Below are 20,372 nucleotides of genomic sequence, written 5' to 3' on the forward strand. Positions count from 1 at the left end.
TGCTTCCAAAATTCAATGATGCATAAGACAGATATTTCTTTATTTTTCCTTTTTTTTTTTTTTTTTTTTTTTGAGACAGAGTTTCACTCTTTTTGCCCAGGCTGTAGTGCAGTGGTGCAGTCTCGGCTCACCGCCACCTCCGCCTCCCAGGTTCAAGCGATTCTCCTACCTCAGCTTCACAAGTAGCTGGGATTACAGGCATGCGTAAACCATTCCCAGCTAATTTTTTTGTATTTTTAGTAGAGACGGGATTTCTCCATGTTGGTCAGGCTGGTCTTGAACTCCTGACCTCAGGTGATCGCCTGTCTCGGCCTCCCAGAGTGCTGGGGTTACAGGCGTGAGCCACCACGCCCAGCCAGGACAGACATTTCTATTCCAAAACAGATAAGAAAGTATGGGTCACTGGTCCCAAGTAGGTCCAAAACTGAACAGGGCAAATAACAGTAAACCTTAAGCCTGGAGAATAATCATCTTTGACTCCTTGGCACATGTTCCAGACACACTGGGATGGGAGTTGGATCCCAAAGGCCTGAAGGGACCCTGCCACCATGGCTTTGGTGTGCACAGTTCATACTGCAGCTCTCATGGGTTGGAGTCAGGTGACACTGGCTCTCCCAGGCCCATGTTGCATTCTGCTGGCTCTACAGGTCTAGGGTTTGGGGAGTGGCACAGCCTCTATGACTCCACTGGACATTGCCCTAGGGGGGAGTGTCTGCAGTGGCTCTGCGTCTGTAGTGGGTCTCTGTCTAGGTCCTGGGGCTCTCCAAGGCATTACATGCCTGTAATCCCAGCTATTCAGGAGGCTGAGGCAAGAGAATTGCTTGAGCCCGGGAGGTGGAGGTTTTAGTGAGCCTAGATCGCACCACTGCACTCCAGTTTGGGTGACAGAGTGAGACTCTGTCTCAAAAAAAAAAAAAAATCTTTGAAGGATGCCATGCTTCTGTATCTTGTGCACTCTGCACACTTGCAAAATCAGCAGCATGTGGATGCTGAGGTTCACCACTTTGCCCTCCAGAGCCAGGACTAAACTGCACCTGGGCCCACTGGAGCCACAGCTAGGGCAGCCAAGGAGCACTGTGCTGGGATGGGAGGGGCAGAGACTTGAGGCAGCCCCGGGCAGCAAGCCCCATGAGTGCTCTAGGCCCTTCCCTTGAAACCATCCTGCCTTCAAGGCCCTTGCACACTGGGCCTGTGATGGGAGGAGCAGCCTCGAAGCTCTCTGAAGTGCCATTGGATTCATTCTCCTGTTGTCATGATGAAAAGCACCTGGCTTCTTTCTAGCCACACTCTTATCAAAAAGTCACTTGGTCACACCCTTGGTTTACTTTCCTAAATACCTTTTGATTTACATGCTCAGGCTGAGAATTTTCAAATCTCTATGTTTTGCTTCCGTGTTATAAATCCCATCTTTGTATTGTTTCTTCTCACATGTTACTCTAGTTAAGAGAAGCTGAGCAGCACCCTGAACACTTTGCTGCTCAGAGATTTATTCTGCCGAATGTCTTACTTCAGAAACAGCTTCTGATTTATATTGGCTTAATTCAAGTGAGATAGAGAAATGTTACTCCTATATAACTCTGTTTCCTTTCATCTTCTCTTGTAGTAATATTGGCCTTGACATTACATCTACAGATGTTTCGAACTCAACCAATCGTTGTAATTTTTACGTTAAATAAATCTATTTTTTTTTGTTTTTTTTGTTTTTTTGAGACGGAGTCTCGCTGTGTCGCCCAGGCTGGAGTGCAGTGGCGCGATCTCGGCTCACTGCAAGCTCCGCCTTCCGGGTTCCCGCCATTCTCCCGCCTCAGCCTCCGAGTAGCTGGGACTACAGGCGCCCGCCACCGCGCCCCGCTAGTTTTTTGTATTTTTTTAGTAGAGACAGGGTTTCACCGTGTTAGCCAGGAGGATCTCGATCTCCTGACCTCGTGATCCACCCGCCTCGGCCTCCCAAAGTGCTGGGATTACAAGCTTGAGCCACCGCGCCCAGCCAAATAAATCTATGTTTTAAAAAAAAATGAGAAGAAAGGAGAACTTTTATACATTTATAACTTTTATTTTGTCAGTCTGATTTCTCACTTTGGGTTCTCCTCATGAGGTCCAGATGGATTGGAGTTACCATCTGGATTCATTTCCTTAGCCCAGTACAACTTTGCTTTCCCCTGCCGCCTTTGTGTTATTATTAGCAAATATATTACATTTCTGTATGTTATGGCCCCAATAATACATAATATATACATTGTTTCATAAAATTTGTCTATCAGTTAAGAGGAGAAGAGATATATATGTATACTGTCTTTTATAATTGCATAAAATTGCCTTGCTTCTCCTTTTTTTTTTTTTTTTTTTTTTTGAGACAGAGTTTCGCTTTTGTTGCCCAGGCTGGAGTGCCATGGCGTCATCTCTGCTCACCTCAACCTCCGCCTCCTGGGTTCAAGTGATTCTTCTGCCTCAGCCTCCCGAGTAAATGGGATTACAGGCATGTGTCACCACACCTGGCTAATTTTGTATTTTTAGTAGAGACCAGGTTTTTCCATGTTGATCAGGCTGGTCTCAAACTTGCAACCTCAGGTGATCTTCCCACCTCAGCCTCTCAAAGTGCTGAGATTACAGGTGTGAGCCACCGCACCCAGCCTCTTCTCTTTGTTTTTTCATATGGATTTGTATTACTGCCTGGGATCACCAGCCTAAAGAGCTTCCTTGAGTACTTTTTAAGGTCAGTCAGCTAGCAGTAAATTCAGTTTTTATCTGGAAATGTCTTTTCATCTTAAGTTTTGAAATGGTCCTAAGTTTTGAAATATAGGTTTGCTGCATAAGGATAACCACCCCCCTTTGTTTTACTGATACATAATTGACACTTATGTGTATACACACACATACAAGCACACTTTATCTGTCCACCCACTGATGGACACTTAGGTTTCCATACCTTGGTTATTGTGAATAATGCTGCCATGAACAAGGACTGCAAATATCTCTTCAAGTTACTGACTTTGGCCATCCGTGGTGGCTCATGCCTATAATTCCAGCACTTTGGGAGGCCGAGGTGGGTGGAACACGAGCTCAGGAGTTCGAGACCAGCCTGGCCAATATGGTGAAACCCCATCTCTACTAAAAATACAAAATTTAGCCAGGCATGGTGCCACACACCTGTAATCCCAGCCACTCGGGAGGCTGAGACAGGAGAATTGCTAGAACCCGGGAGGCAGAGGTTGCAATGAACCGAGATTGCAGCACTGCACTCCACTGTGGGTGAAAGAGCAAGACTCTGTCTTGGTGCAGGTAGAAAAAAGTTACTGACTTCATTTCTTTTGGCCGTATAGCCAGAAGCAGGATTGTTGGATTGTATGAATGTCCTATTTTTAAGTTTTTGAGGAACCTCCATACTCTTTTACAGAAGGACCATACCAGTTTACATCCCCAACAGTATACAAGGCTTCCCTTTTTTCCATATCGTTGTCAACATTTTTTTTCTTTCTTGTCTTTTTGATAATAGCAGTCCTGTTAGGTGTGAGGTGATATTTCATTGTGGTTTGATTTGCATTTCCCTGATGTTTAGTGATATTGAGCACCTTTTTATATACCTGTTGACCATTTGTATATCTTCTTTGGAAAAATGTCTGTCAGGTTCTTTGCTCATGTTTTAGTTGGATTTTTTTTCTTTTTTTTTTTTGCTATTGAGTTGAATGAATTTCTTATATATTTAGATATTAACCCCTTGTCAGATATATAATTTGCACATATTTTCTCCCACTCTGTAGAATGTCATTTCACTTTTTAAATTGTTTCCTTTATTTTATAGAAGCTTTTTAATTTGATTTGATTTCTTTGTTTTTGCTTTTGTTTCAGGTGCTTTTGGTGTTATATTTTAAAAAATCATTGCAAGACCAATGTCAAGAGCTTCACTATGTTTTCTTCTAGGATTTTTAGAGTTTCAGGCCTTATATTTAAGTCTTTAATCCATTTTGAGTTAATTTTTGTAAGTGGTGTGAGGTGGGGGGGTCACTTCATTTTTTTGCATGTTGATGGATTTAGGATTCTGGGTTGAAGGATTTTGTGTATGTGAGTACTTTGTATATATCATCCCACTGCCTTCTGGCCTTCATTTTTTTCTGATGAGAAATCAGCAGTTAATACTTCTGTATTAGTTTCACTTTGAGCCTGCAGTTTCCTTTTACTGCTTTCAAGATTTTCTCCATTTCTTTCTTTGGATTTCAGTGCTTTTATAATGATGCATCTATGTTTGGATCTCTATGCATTTATCCTGCTTGGTGTTTGTTGAGCTTCCTGGATGTGCAGTTTAATGTTTTTCAATAAATTTGGGAATTTTAAATTCATTATTTCTTTGTAAATTTTAAATGCTTTTTTTCTCTCTCATCTCTCTTCTGGTACTCCTGTTTATAGCAGTGTGCTTAATGGGGTCCCACATTTCTCTGAGATGTTAATTTGTCTTGTTTTCTCTCTGTTCATCAGATTACACCATTGCTATTAATCTATCTTCAACTTTGCTAATACTTCTGCCAGGTCATATCTACTATTGAGTCCTTCTAGTGAAAATTTCATTTCAGTTATTATACTGTGTAACTTCAGAATTTCCATGTTTATTATTGATAATTTGTATCTCTTTGTTGATATTCTCCTTTTGATGCAACATTATGATCATACCTACATTTACTTCTTTAACTGTGGTTTCCTTTGTCTATTTGAATATATATTATAATGTATAATTTGAAGTCTTTACCTGTTTATAATTTGAAGTCTTTGCCTGTTAAATCTGGTTGCTCTCACAAGCAGTTTCTGTTGTGGGCTTCTTTTCCAATGTGTGAATCATACTTTCCTATTTCTTTGCCTATCTCTTGTTTGTGGAAAGTGGATTTTATAGACAGTTGTTGGAACTCCAGTACTTTTGTCCACACCCTCTGCCTCAGGGCTTGTTATTGGTACTTGCTTATTTACTTGCTTAGTGACGGTGATATGGTTTGGCTCTGTATCTCGATTCAAAACTAATCTTGAATTGTAAAAATCCCCACATGTCAAGGGCAGGACCAGGTGGAAATGATTGAATCATGGGGGTGGTTTCCCCCATACTGTTCTTGTGATAGTGAGTGAGTTCTCATAAGATCGGATGGTTTTATAAGGGGCTTCCCCCTTAGCTCGGCTTTCAATCTCTCTCCTACCACTCTGTGAAGAGGTGCCTTCTGCCATGATTGTAAGTTTCCTGAGGCCTCCCCAGCCATACAGAACTGTTGAGTCAATTAAGCCTCTTTCCTTTGTAAATTACCTAGTCTTGGGTGTATCCTTATAGCAGCATGAGAATGGACTCTGGATTGTTTTAGTGAAGTCTGTTCTCACCATGGTGTAAAATCTCTGATGTTGCTCATTGGGAGTACGCCTTGCCTACTTTTACAGACAGCATAAGATAATAGTGGTTTTGACAAGGCTGTCTTTGAACATCTCCCTGACCACCCCAGCTGTTAGCACCTCCGATTGCAACTTACGGCAGTATTACTTTCATAAGTGCCCTGGAGTATACATTTTTTTCACAGGCTAATGTAATCAAACTGGGGCTTTCTTGAGGTCAGTGTTTGAGATTTGTTCTGACAATAGAATGTCTCTTCCCAGGTGGTCTCTCAGTTTCTGTCTGGCAAACAAGCCACCCTACAGTATACCATACATCTCTAATCTATCAACCTCCTCCCAGTTGCCCTTGACCAAAATTTTCAGTTTTTGACATTGCCCTTAGGTTTAAACTTCTCCACATTGTTTTGCAAGTCAATTCAGTTCCTTTGAGGAGCAATACAGAACTCTCTGTTCTATGGCCTACTTCTCCCCCTGGACAAAATCTCAGAGCCACTGTTGTAGTGCTGGAGGTATGGACAATGGCATGCATCTCTCTGAGTGATTCCCCTGCTTTAGGAGCTGAGTGCTTGGTAGATGGCAGATGGGGCGGCAGCCAGGTCTCCCTGGCTTGCCTGTTTGGGCATGGAACACCTGCCCCAGGAGCCAGGGCACAGCAATTGGAAACTCAGTATGCTCAGCAGTACCACATCCAAGTTAAAGCCTACATTTCATGTTTTGGGGCGAGGCAGAGGAAGGGAGTCTTCATTCTTCAGCTGTGCAACAGGTAGGTAACTGGGGCGGAGTGAAAAGTGATAATGTCTCACCCCACCTAGGAAGATAGCTATCCGACTGGGGCAAGGGTTGAGAAGTGGCGAAGAAGCCCCATGCCCTTGGCTATCCTAGCTGGAGCGGAGTCTTTCTCACCGAGGCAGAATGGACAATGGAGGGCTCAGGTTTGGTTCACATAGTCCAGACTTTCAGAGTTCTTAATATGTTTTTGGAGATTTTCGTAAACTAATGTTTCTTCATTTGCCGTACATTCCTAGCACCATTTCCAGAGACTTTAAATTGTGGTTCTTTTTTTAAAAATAATTTTTACAGTTTCATTGGGGATCGTGTCTATGGAGCTCCTCATGCTATCATGCCAGAAGTGGAATTCCCTGACCAGTTCTTTACAGTTCTGACCATAGACCATGTAAGTTACTATTTCTCTTTTCTTTGTGATATTTCTTTTTTCTGATTCTTCCTACCACACACCTCTGTCAAAGAATCTGCACCACAACCCCATACTTTTTCGCTTTCTAGTAAGGGCTGGAGTCTAACAGCATAGTGTCCCTCCTGTGTGCCTCTCTATTTTCCAAAGAATGTTCAACACTCCTGTGTGTTCAGTCCTTTGTCAAGAGCAGATATAAAGAATCCCTGTGCTTTTCCTTGTCATATTCTTGGATAGGGAAAAAGCAGATGGATCTGTTTGATAATTGGGCATACTCTGACCTTCTTCACAGACTTGAGTTTCCAGGTAGATTGGATTTGATGTTGAATGGCCTCAGGTCATATAAAATGATGATGATTGTAGGCGCAGAATTGGAGAAGACCTTGTCTAACCTAAACATTGGAGTATAATTAAGGCTGTTATATTTTTAGCAAGAAAACTACTCTGTAGCCACTAAAAAACACTTACTAAAAACTTTGTTGCTAGAAGTAATAAATCTTATTATATAATGTGAAATAATATGTCACATAGTAATGAACTTGGAGCTACAAGAAATCTTTAATTTTGTTAACACCCCATTTTCAAAGTTAGATATTTTTCTCCTGTAGAGGGGAATGAGGGTATAGAAACTTACATTTATTGATGATTCATGAGGCAGGCACATAGCATGAAATATGCTTGTATATAGTACTTCTTTTAATTTGTAAACTGGTTATTAATTTCCAGACATGGTTGGCTAAATAAGAGATCCCATAAGTATGCAGAAAGATTTCAGTGGATCAAAGGGAGTCTTTAATGATGATAGTCTCTGGCCGGGCGCGGTGGCTCAAGCCTGTAATACCAGCACTTTGGGAGGCCGAGACGGGCGGATCACGAGGTCAGGAGATCGAGACCATCCTGGCTAACACGGTGAAACCCCGTCTCTACTAAAAAAAATACAAAAACTAGCCGGGTGAGGTGGCGGGCGCCTGTAGTCCCAGCTACTCGGGAGGCTGAGGCAGGAGAATGGCGTAAACCTGGGAGGCGGAGCTTGCAGTGAGCTGAGATCCGGCCACTGCACTCCAGCCTGGGCAACAGAGCGAGACTCCGCCTCAAAAAAAAAAAAAAAAAGATGATAGTCTGGTTTGGAAGCACTAATTTCCTTACTTCCTATGTCACAGTCTTCTCCTGGCCTCCTTGTTTACTGTCCAATCCCCTTGCAATAAGGCAATTCATCTTGCCTTTTTCTCAAAAATATTTCCTTAAATTTTACCTGTAATGTACGGGTTTGTTGTTTCAGGAACTGGTGACACTCAGGGATGTGGTCATCAACTTCTCTCAGGAAGAATGGGAATATCTGGATTCTGCTCAGAGGAACTTGTACTGGGATGTGATGATGGAGAACTACAGCAACTTACTCTCACTGGGTAAATTTATGTGCCTCCAATAACTTAGAATATGCTCTCTAGACTATCAGCTGATATTCAGTGAACTCAAGGCCATATTTTGTTTTTCATTTTGTTTTGTTTTGTTTTTGAGATGGAGTCTCACTTTGTCACCCAGGCTGGAGTGCAGTGGCATGATCTTGGCTCACTGCAACCTCTGCCTCCCGGGTTCAAGCAATTCTCCTGCCTCAGCCTCCCGAGTAGCTGGGATTACAGGCGCCTGCCACTACACCCAGCTAATTTTTTGTATTTTTAGTAGAGACAGGGTTTCACCACGCTGGCCAGGCTGGTCTTGAACTCCTGACCTCGTGATTCGCCTGCCTCGGCCTCCCAAAGTGCTGGGATTACAGGCATGAGCCACTGCGACGGCCTCAAGGCTATGTTTTAAGAAACTAGGTGAACTTCTGATTCCAAAGGCATGCTTTCAGTGTTGTTGTATTGCAAATGACATCTCTAACATTCTTCATGATACTCTTACCTTCTCAGGCCCTTCATATAATTTCTACCTTCCTTGATACCAAGGAGCTGGATTTGACTTGTGGGACACATACAGCATATCATTGAGACATTACGGGTTGAGTATCCCTTATCCAAAATACTTGGGATGAGAGTGTTTTGGATTTGGGATTTTTTCAGATTTTGGAATATCTGCATATACATAATGAGACATCTTAGGGATGGAACCCAAATTGAAACACAAAATTCATTTATGTTTCAGGTACACTTTATACACATAGCCTGAAGGCAATTTTATACCATGTTTTTAATAGTTTTGTGCATGAAACCAAGTTTGTGTTAAGTAGTTATGTGTATTTCACTTGTGGCATCATGTCAGTGCTCAGAAAGTTTTGGATTTTGTAGCTGAATTTCAGATTTTAGATTAGGGATGTGCAACCCGTACATTGTGTTTGAGGTCGGAATTGCTGTAAATACTTTATATTCTTACCCACCTTCTGGGAGAACTTTTAAGATACTGTGTGTCCTGATTTGTTATGATTGTTAAAAGAATCTCTACAATTTATATACTGAAGAATTGATAAACAGTTCATATTCATTTCCTCCCACCTGCTTTATGGCTAAAGAACGTTGCATTTAACATTAAATTAGTATTCCACCAAGGACCTTTTAATAGCTCAGAAAGTTAGTTACTTTCCTCTCAGCTTCCATAGTTCTTGCCTTCTACTTGGCCCCTCCTAAGCACTTTAAATAATTGGCTCGTGGCTAGGCGTGGTAGCTCATGCCTGTAATCCCAGCACTTTGGGAGGCTGAGGCAGGCAGATTGCCTGAGCTCGGGAGTTCACGACCAGCCTGGGCAACACAGTGAAACCCCATCTCTACTAAAATACAAAAAAATTAGCCGGGCATGGTGGCGTGTGCCTGTAGTCCCAGCTACTCAGATGGCTGAGGCAGGAGAATTGCTTGAACCCGCTTGAACTCGGGAGGCGGAGGTTGCAGTGAGCTGAAATCGCGCCACTGCACTCCAGCCTGGGCAATAGGGCAAGACTCTATCTCAAAAAAAAAAAAAATGACTCCTTTAATTCTTACAATAACTCTGTGGCATAAGTGCTATTTGTATTATTGTTGTACAGAAGAAGTTGTTTACAACAGAGAGTATTTAGGCACTTCTGCAAAGGCTCCACAGCCACTTAATTACAGAGGAAGGCTTTCTACCCAGGCAAGCTGGCTCCAAAGACAGTATTTTTAACCGTTACACTGCTTCTCCAGACAAAGAATTAGTATAGGTTTAAATAACATAAGACTTTTCCTTACCTGTCTAGTCTCTTTATACGTGATAATTCTGTGGTTACTCTAAGGTGAATGTTTTTCCAGTTCCCTCACAATTCTCTTTTCTGTCTTTTTCATATAATTTTGATTTTATTTAGTAAAACTTTAACCAATTCTCAAAGCTGTATTTTAAAAATTGGTTATAATAAAAAAAATACATTGTTACATTTCTTTGTTGTAAGCAGTCTTCCATTTCGATCCAATTGGGATCACCTTACTGGAGGAAGGGAAGTTGCTCTATAGTATTTATGGGATGTGAAGGAAGACAGGGCCAGGTGAGTGATGGCCACTGAGGGATAGAAAGTCATTGTCAAAGCACAAAGCCCATCTGGTCCAGAAGATGAGCCCCTGGGATTCTGTTGGGAAAATCCCTTCAAAAGCTTATGGGTTTTTATTTATTTATTTTTATTTTTTATTTTTGAGACAGAGTTTTGCTCTGTTGCCAAGGCTGGACTGCAGTGGCACAATCTCGGCTCACTGCAAGCCCCGTCTCCCAGGTTCACACCATTCTCCTGTCTCCGCCTCCCTAGTAGCTGGGACTACAGGTGCCCACCACTATGCCCAGCTAATTTTTTGTATTTTTAGTAGAGATGGGGTTTCACCATGTTAGCCAAGATGGTCTCGATCTCCTGACCTCGTGATCCACCCACCTCGGCCTCCCAAAGTGCTGGGATTACAGGCGTGAGCCACCATGCCCAGCTCAGACTGCTTTTTTTTTTTTTTTTTTTTTTTAAAGCCTGGCACTTGGAGAAGGAAATTAAGATCTGCTTCAATGCCACCGTTTTCCAGTTCCTCTTGTATTTAGACTTACGTATGTGTATATTGACCATAAACAAATGCTCATTCTTATCCTCAATATTTATTCAGTGTCTGCATTGAGACAGATATCAGTACAATGGTGAACAAGACCAATACAGACCCTGCTGTCATGGCATTAACATACTAGTTCTTGAGATGTATAATAAACAAGTAGAGAATATATATAACAATATATGTAAGAATAAAGGGGTAGAGAATGATGGAGAAAGAGCTAATTCAGACAGTGTGGTCAGAAACCAATCTCTCTGGTCTTAATTTGGCAGTTCCTTTTCAGTTTCAACATTAGGTGAATAGAGATTCACCTAATGTTTTTGCAGTTGGAAGTCCTCATTGGAATCAATGTGTTTCAATTTGTCATTCCTTTTATGTTAGTTGCTGTCATGTTCTTTGGTAGACTTTTGTAATTCTAATGGGAAAGGCAAAGAGGCTGTTTTTATTATTATTATATCTTTTATATTACTATAAATAAGTAGCCACCTCAAATGGTGCACCAGAATTTTTCATACCTTCTATTATGTCTCATTATGTTTATTGATGTTATTGGTTCAGTATACATTAGCCCACCAGAGTCTGATTTTTGATGTCCAGCAGTATGAATATTGGATGAAATTTTGATATACTGATACCATGTTTCTTATGGTGATTTCTGTGCACTTTGGCTTTATCCTTTAACCTTTGAATTTATTCTCACTTTTTGTCAAAAGCTTATCCAAGGCTCATTCCATACCCTCCCTATCCCAGACCCAGGCATTGAATTGGATATGAGTACATTTTTCTGGTTTTGTTTAGTTTAGCATGTTGCAGTACATAAACTTTTTTCCCCTCATTTGACTCTTGTATTGTCAAAATGGTGGCACTTTAGCTCCCTCAAGCTATTTTTGTGTCCCTTTGATGTGACCCACTGTTGTAAAACTTTTTTCTTTCTGGTAAAACATTACAGGGTACATCTCATACCTCCCCTGGTCTAGATCATGATCCAGGCCTTTGTTCTAGGATTCCTGGTTTATTATCTGGTTTATTTCAGTAACAAGGACAATAAGGCATGGTTGAGTGTTTGAAAATTTTATCTCATTCCAGGAATTTTTTTCCAACTATTATTGCTTTTGGGGTTGGTTTTAAGTATCTCTTTACCAAGAAATTAATTCATTAGACTACATTTTCAGCTTTATTAGCATAGGAGTCTTACAACATTTTGTGTATGTTTTCATCACATTGCGATTGTTTGCTAATTTCTCACCTTTTCTTTAGGTCATTGTTCTTTTGTCTTTAGTAGGATATATACATTGGTTATTTGTACTTTTTTTTTTAAAAACAAGCATTTAAGTTTTTACTTTTTATGAGACAAATATATTTATGTTCCATAGATATCAGTTAGAAATGTTTTCAACATCATGGTTCACTACAGACTTCGTGATTTCAATTACATTTCCACATTGATCCAACAGTTATTTAGCAGAGAGCCTCTTTTTCTTTTCTTCTTTTTTTTTTTTTTTTTTTTTAAATAAGACATAGTCTCACTCTGTTGCCCAGCTTGGAGTGCAGTGGTGCAATCTCAGCTCACTGCAACCTCCATCTCCCAGGTTTGAGTGATTCTTCTGCCTCAGCCTCCCAAGTAGCTGGGATTACAGGCATGCGCCACCATGCCCAGCTAAGTTTTTTTGTATTTTTAGTAGAGACGGGTTTCGCCATGTTGGCCAGGCTGTTCTCAAACTCCTGACCTCAAGTGATCCACCCACCTTGGTCTCCCAAAATGCCAGGATTACAGGTGTGACAGCCACTGCACCCAGCCTATAGAGAGCTTCTTTATTTCTAACTGAAAGTACTTTTGATTTATTGATACTGGTACTTAAGTCTGGTTTTAATGTTTTTGTCAGATATTGATGCCTGCATTCTTTCATCTTATACATAATTAAATCACAGAAAATTATCCTTGCCCTTTATCATGCAGTGTTTATGTATCACTCTTGAGTTTTCTTCAGGCATTCCCTTTTCTCATTGTTCGCCTCCAGATGATGTCCATAAAATCCTTTGTTACAAAGTACCTTACAGTCTTGTCTACCTAGACCACCTTCTTCATATTACTTTGTTAGCATATTCTCCTTTTCACTCATAAGCCCTTGCTCAGAATTGTGTAAGTCTAACAGTAGTTACAATTATATTCAGATATTATTTTAATATCTGAAATATTATATTTTGGGGAAGTATAGCATTAGTTGACTTTTGGTATAAGAAAATGGAAAGGAATATCTGTAAAAGAACATAAAAGAAAAATAGGGGTAGGTTTTAGAAGGACAGCAGAGTAAAGGTAAATAGGCTGTTGAAGAGAAGTAAATAACACATCCCATCTTGATTGTATTTCTTCATTCCACATGTCAATCATAGCTCTGCATACGACGGAATAAGCAATAATGGTGGGACAATATGTGTAAGTGGAGAAGCAGTTGGAAAATAAATACATATGAATGTTCACCGTATTTATGTATCTTACTGTATGTATCTTACGTATCTTACTGTATATACGTATGTAATCACTAATACAATGTGAGGGTTGGGAGGCATTGATAACTGGCATTATTCTTATAGCTACATAATTATTTTGATAATTGTTTTCTAGTGACTTATCTTTGTATATATACTTTTATTTTTATTTGGATTCATTCAGTGATTTACTTTTCCTCTATTAATTATCATATACTATGCCCTTAGGGCTTGTTATACATTGGCACATGAAAATTTATTACATTTCTCCTTGTGGAATTTAAGGAATAAGGAAGTAAATGGTGTAAAAGTACTGAATACACAACTGAAAATATATATATATGAGGGTAAGGCACTAGATACGGGATTAGAAATGGAAATGAAGTTATTTAGGATCAACTAATATGCCCTTTCTGAGGGTAGGTAGGTATCTTGAGACCTTAACAAAGAAGCTGGCATACAAAGAGACCATTTATGTGAAATGAAATGTCCTGTGGATAGCTCTAAATGATAGGATATTTGTTTTGATCTAGGAGGTGAAAAATGATTAGCAGAATGGAGTTAAAATGAGGTGTTTTGTGTTTTTTTGAGACGGACTCTCACTCCGCTGCCCAGGCTAGAGTCTATGCAGTGGTGCGATCTCAGCTCCCTGCAGCCTCCACTTCCTGGATTCAAGCAATTATTGTGCCTCAGCCTCCTGAGTAGCTGGGACTACAGGTGTGTGCCATCATGCCCGGCTGTTTGTATTTTAGTAGAGGCAGGGTTTCACTATGTTGCCCAGGCTAGTCTCAAAGTCCTGAGCTCAGGTAATGCACCTGCCTTGCCCTCCCAAAGTGCTAGGATAACAAGCATGAGCCAACATGCCCGGGCAAAATGAGGTCTTACAAACTGTACCTTGTTATTATCGTTGGTAAAGTTTATTTTTGGTATAGAAAACCACAAAAGTGTTAGTATATATGGATTATCAAATTTTGATCTGCATTAGCATTATCTCTATAAGATGCTAATGATTAGTTCTACATCTACAGATTTTGATTCTGTTTAACCAACAAGCTTACCAGGTGATGACCAACACACAAATTTCACATCCACTGACTTAATCACAGTCCTCATAATCTTTATGTTCTACTGTTTAATTCTGTGAGCTGTCTTTATCTTTCTCCAAATTTCATAACTTTTTTTAACCAATTCATGTATATGGTGAATTATTCTTAAATTGTCTCTTCTTTTCATAACTTTTATTTTTGTAGTACATGAAAATTATTTTTTCCTTTCTTTCAGATTTGGAGTCCAGGAATGAGACTAAGCATTTATCTGTAGGAAAAGACAGTATTAAAAACACTGGTTCTCAGTGGGAGGTAATGGAAAGTAGCAGGTTACATGGCCTTGAAAGTTCCATTTTCAGAAATGACTGGCAAAGCAAAAGCAAGATTGAAGTACAAGGACCTGAAGTGGGATATTTCAGTCAAATGAAAATCATCTCTGAAAATGTGCCCACTTACAAAACTCATGAATCTCTTACATTACCTCAGAGAACTCATGACAGTGAGAAGCCCTATGAATACAAGGAATATGAGAAGGTCTTCAGTTGTGACTTAGAGTTTGCTGAATATCAGAAAATACATACTGGTGGAAAACACTATGAATGCAATCAATGTTGGAAAACCTTTGGGATAGATAACTCCAATATGTTACAACTGAATATTCATACTGGTGTGAAACTTTGTAAATGTATGGAATATGGGAATACATGTAGTTTTTATGAAGACCTTAATGTATACCAGAAAATTGATAATGAGTTCTACAAATGTAAGGAATACAGAAGGACCTTTGGAAGAGTTGAAGAAGTTACTCCACTTCAAAGAGTTCATGATAGTGAGAAACACTTCGAATGCTCATTCTGTAGGAAATCCTTCAGAGTGCATGCACAACTTACTCGACATCAGAAAATCCATACTGATGAAAAAACTTACAAATGTATGGAATGTGGCAAGGACTTCAGATTTCATTCACAGCTTACCGAACATCAGAGAATTCATACTGGTGAGAAGCCCTACAAATGTATGCACTGTGAGAAGGTTTTTAGAATTAGTTCACAGCTCATTGAACATCAGAGAATTCATACTGGTGAGAAACCTTATGCATGTAAGGAATGTGGAAAGGCTTTTGGAGTATGTAGAGAACTTGCTCGTCATCAGAGGATTCATACTGGTAAGAAACCCTATGAATGCAAAGCATGTGGAAAGGTCTTTAGAAACAGTTCATCCCTGACTAGACATCAGAGGATTCATACTGGTGAAAAACCCTATAAATGTAAAGAATGTGAGAAAGCATTTGGAGTAGGTAGTGAACTTACTCGACATGAAAGAATTCACAGTGGTCAAAAGCCTTATGAATGTAAGGAGTGTGGAAAGTTCTTTAGACTTACGTCAGCCCTTATTCAACATCAAAGAATTCATAGTGGTGAGAAACCTTATGAATGTAAGGTATGTGGGAAGGCCTTTAGACATAGTTCAGCCCTTACAGAACATCAGAGAATTCATACTGGAGAAAAACCCTACGAATGCAAGGCATGTGGGAAGGCCTTTAGACATAGTTCATCCTTTACCAAACATCAGCGCATTCATACTGGTGATAAACCCTATGAATGTAAGGAATGTGGGAATTCCTTTAGTGTTGTTGGGCATCTTACGTGCCAACCGAAAATTTACACTGGTGAGAAATCATTTGACTGAAATAAATGTATAAAGTGGTTTTTTATTTCTCATTTTCACAGGAAAAAACTATGGATGGATTTAATGGGTAATCAAGGCAACTCAGTATCTCCCTCTTTTAAGTCTGTTTTTAGACTTCATGGCCATTCTGTATGTAGATGTAGAATTGCTTAGTCATAGCTGATATATACTTATAGCCTTGTTAGATATTGCCAAATATTTCTCCTTTTTATGTTAAAAAGAGTTTTTTTCCATGAGTTTCTCATCCTGGCATGTTTTGTTTACAATAGTTTTTGATGTTTGCATTATTGTTCTTTTCACTATTCAGTTTTTTAATTGTAATATTACTTCAATATCTTTTCTGCATTGTAATTCTTTGCTTGTGATATCTATACTTATTTTCCTCCAGAGAGTTAGAACTCCTAGATAGAGACAATGTAGTTTTACTTTCTTATTGCTCTTCATTTTGTGTAATGTTCTTGTTTTGTTTTGTTTTGAATGATAGAAGTGTGATCTTTCCATTTTCATCAAATTGTTCACTTCTCTTTAAATTTCTATTTTATTTTGATACAACATGTTCCCCCAAAAATAACATATACATAGGAACTGGTTATATTCCACCATAACACACACACATACTATATATATATATAGTGTATATATACATACAATGTATATAGTGTATGTGTGATGTATACTATATATACTCACACACTATATAACACACTATATATACACATACTATATATGTATATACAGTATATATGTATATATAATATATACAGTGTGTGTGTATATATATAGTGTATGTCTGTTATATTGGAATATAACCAGTTCCTTTAAGCAGTCTTTTTACCCACAGGCTGTACCAACCAGGATCCAAATGAAGAGAACTCTTTTAAATATTTGATAAAATTACTCATCCAATAAGTCTGTTAAAATTTATCATTCTCTTAAATTATGCTTAAATTTGTCAAACACCTTTAAAAGGGGAGGAAAAAATGACCACTGACCTTACATTAAGAGGATTTACAACTACAGCTTCAATTTTTTTTTAATCTATTACCATTATTTTTCTTTTTATTCTCTCTCAGAGTTGCCTTATTAGGTTTGGGCATTTCAACAATCAACAGACCTTCTTTGATTTAACTAACCTCATTTAATTCCAAAATCATCTCTCTCTTAGGACAGCTGACGTGGTTATGCAGTCAGTGAGATCACAAGCCACTGGTTATTGAATTTTTTTTTTTTTTTTAAACTTTTCATTTTTTTTGAGACAGAGTTTTGCTCTGTTGCCCAGGCTGGAGTGCAGTGGCGTGATCTTGGCTCACCTTAACCTCTGCCTCCCGGGTTCAAGCTGTTCTCCTGCTCAGCCTCCCAGGTAGCTAGGATTACAGGCACACGCCACCACGCCTGGCTAATTTTGTATTTTTAGTAGAGATGGGATTTATCCATGGTCAGTCTGGTCTCGAACTCCTGACCTCAGGTGATCCCCCCACCTCGGCCTCCCAAAGTGCGGGGATTACAGACATGAGCCACTGCACCCGGCCTGGTTATTGGATTTATTTATTTAATTTTTTTGAGATAGAGTCTTGCTCTGTCACCAGGCTGGAGTGCAGTGGCGTAATCTCAGCTCACTGCAACCTCCACCTCCCAGGTTCAAGCAGTTTTCCTGCCTCAGCCTGCCAAGTAGCTGGGATTACAGACATGTGCCACCACACCTGGCTAATTGTTTGTATTTTAGTAGACACAGAGTTTCACCATGTTGGCCAAGACAGTCTGTATCTCCTGACCTTGTGATCCACCAGCCTTGGCCTCCCAAAGTGCTGGGATTACGGGTGTGGGCCACCATGCCTGGCCAGTTATTTGATTTTTATAAGAAAATTTTACTATTATTTTCAGACAAATTTATGTCACCATCATTCATTACATTTTAGTTTTTGAAACTGGTGTCTTTCCCAGAATTTGTGTACTCTATAAAGGTCTGAATGATTACCAATATTAAGCAATGTTTTATGTAAGTATTGCTTATTCAAGTAGTTTTAAAAGATATGTAATTGGTGGTTGTTTCATGTCCTACACAGTAAGAACAAGAGTATGTTAACCTTTTTGTCAGGATATTTGCTGTTTCATATCTTTGAAATAGAGTAGTAGCTCTGTTTCTAACTAAATTCTGTTTATGTGACAACACAGCTAATTTACTCTTGGATCCCATTCTACCTTTTTATCTTGAGTTACCATCAGTGCTAATGTTCCTCTTTTGGGTATAGCTCTCCAGGAGAACTTGTCTTATGTTTCTTTGTGTGTGTTTTTTTCTTCCAGCTTAAACAAATTAAAACTACTAAATATCTAAACCTTGTATACAGACATTAAAATTAAAATTAGTGAGAGAAACAAAATATCCTTGTGTCTTGGCTTTTACTTTTTGAAGTCATTAACAAATGATAAATCAATGAATAAAATGTATCCTACTATGTTTTCCTTATTTGTAATTACAGCTATATTTTTATCATATTAACATTTTTCATTTAACTTTGTTATGAACTTAATGGCATTCCACACTTACTCCAAACCATAGTATAATTATCGTTGTGGTATTACTGTTTGGTTTTTACTACAGTTTCTTACTCAAAATATAAAATTTCACCATTCTTTCCATTTTCATTTGCCCCTTTATTCTTTGTGACTTTTCCCTAGCCTGCATAGGAGCTTTATTCTCATATTCAATAGGATAGGATATTGCAGTCTCATCCTGTTTTCTGCTGTCCTGCACCATTAAATTTTCTATGTCCAATTAAGGAATTCTAATTCTATTTAATAGCAACTAATATTAAAGACTAACATATGTATGTCAGGGACAGGCAGAGTCTGTGATTAAGATTTCTGGAGTTATATATAACCCACTGTGCCACCCCCCCACCCCCCAACTTGCCAGAATTCATCCCTTAACCTGCAGTGTGATTGTATTTGGACATAAGGCAATGAGGATGTAAGAATGTGATTCTAATTTGATACAAATGGTGATCTTACGAGAAGAGGAAGGAGAGATGTCTCTCCCTATGCTCACACACAAAGGAAAGGCCATGGCCGGGCGCGGTGGCTCAAGCCTGTAATCCCAGCACTTTGGGGGCCGAGACGGGCGGATCACAAGGTCAGGAGATCGAGACCATCCTGGCGAACACGGTGAAACCCCGTCTCTACTAAAAAAAATACAAAAAACTAGCCGGGTGAGGTGGCGGGCGCCTGTAGTCCCAGCTACTCGGGAGGCTGAGGCAGGAGAATGGCGTAAACCCGGGAGGCGGAGCTTGCAGTGAGCTGAGATCCAGCCACTGCACTCCAGCCTGGGCGACAGAGCGAGACTCCGTCTTAAAAAAAAAAAAAAAAACAAAGGAAAGGCCACATGAGGACACAAGGAGAAGGTGGGAATTTAGAAGCCAAGAGAGCCCTTACCAGGAATTAAACCTGCTAATCCCTATTTTAATTAGAACAGTGAGAAAATAAGTATCTGTATTTAAGCCTCACAGTCTTTGGCATTTCTTACAGCACCCTAAGCAAACTAAGACAGTTGTTGGTACTGAGAAGTGGGTTGCTGCTATAACAAATACCTAAAAATGTGCAAGTTCAAGCTTTGGAACTGGGTGGTGGGCATATAGGCTGGAAGAATTCTGAGGGTGGATACTAGAAATATACATGTAAAAATGATTCTGGGGAGGACTCAAAACAAAATAGAATCACTGGAGAGAAGGCTTCCATTTTAAAGAATACTGTCATGAACGGTATTCATGTTAAAGAAACAGTCATGAACAAAATGTTGGTAGAAATATGGACATTTAAGGCCATAATGGTTTAGTCTCAGAAATGAGGAACAGTTTATTGTAGCAAGGAGCTTGGCTGAATCACGTTCTAGTGTTTTGTGGAAGGTAGCACTTCCAAGCAATGAAACTGAATAGTAGTGGAGATTTCTAATTGTTGAACTTGTGGCTTAGGTTCTCTTTATTGCACATATAAAATAGGAAAGGAGAGAGTTGAATTGAAGGAGGAATTCTTAAGCAATAAGAAACTAAAATGTGAAGATTTGGGAAATTCTTAACCATACTGGGAAAAATGATGAAATGTGTATTTTGCTGTTTTGGGGTAGTGTTGTGTACATGACATGGTTGTTAGATATTGTTAGTTTATAATGTTCTAGTCCTATTTCCTTCTTGATCTTCTGTGTAGATGTTCCATCCATTATTGAATGTGAAGTACTGAAGACTCCCACTATTGTAGAACTGTTTTTTTACAGTTTTTTTTTTTTTTTTGCCTACAACATTTTGTAGTGTTTGCTTCACTTCTTTTGGGGCTCTATTTGGTGTGTTTTTGTTTATAATTATTATATCTTTTGATGCACTGACCATTTTATCAATATATAATGTCTTTTTTTGTCCCTTATAAAAATTTTTGACTGAAAGTCTATTGTTTGATACTAGCATAGCCACCTACCTCTCTATTGCTTAACTATTTGCATGGAATCTTTGTCCATTCCTCTCACTTTCAACCTTTTTACATTTTTGGATTTATGCTGAGTCTCTCGTGGACAGCATATCGTTGGATCATATTTTT

The 20,372-nt window shown here is 39.2% G+C and overlaps 1 protein-coding gene across 3 annotated transcripts in view; it reads left to right on the forward strand.

Moving 5' to 3' along the window:
• The window catches only part of ZNF529 (zinc finger protein 529), a 29,306-nt gene extending 12,086 nt beyond the window's left edge, over positions 1-17,220 (forward strand). For all 3 annotated transcript variants that reach the window (XM_033225935.1, XM_033225938.1, XM_033225937.1), the window contains exons 3-5: positions 6,439-6,532; positions 7,830-7,956; positions 14,338-17,220. In XM_033225935.1, coding sequence (XP_033081826.1) covers positions 6,439-6,532; positions 7,830-7,956; positions 14,338-15,791 — 1,675 coding nt within the window. In that variant the 3' untranslated portion in view covers positions 15,792-17,220. The remainder of the gene's footprint in view (positions 1-6,438; positions 6,533-7,829; positions 7,957-14,337) is intronic.
• The last annotated feature ends 3,152 nt before the right edge of the window (positions 17,221-20,372 follow it).

This window comes from Trachypithecus francoisi, unplaced genomic scaffold (assembly GCF_009764315.1).
Source record: "Trachypithecus francoisi isolate TF-2019V2 unplaced genomic scaffold, Tfra_2.0 Lachesis_group12, whole genome shotgun sequence".
In the NCBI taxonomy this organism is placed as follows: Eukaryota; Metazoa; Chordata; class Mammalia; order Primates; family Cercopithecidae; genus Trachypithecus; species Trachypithecus francoisi.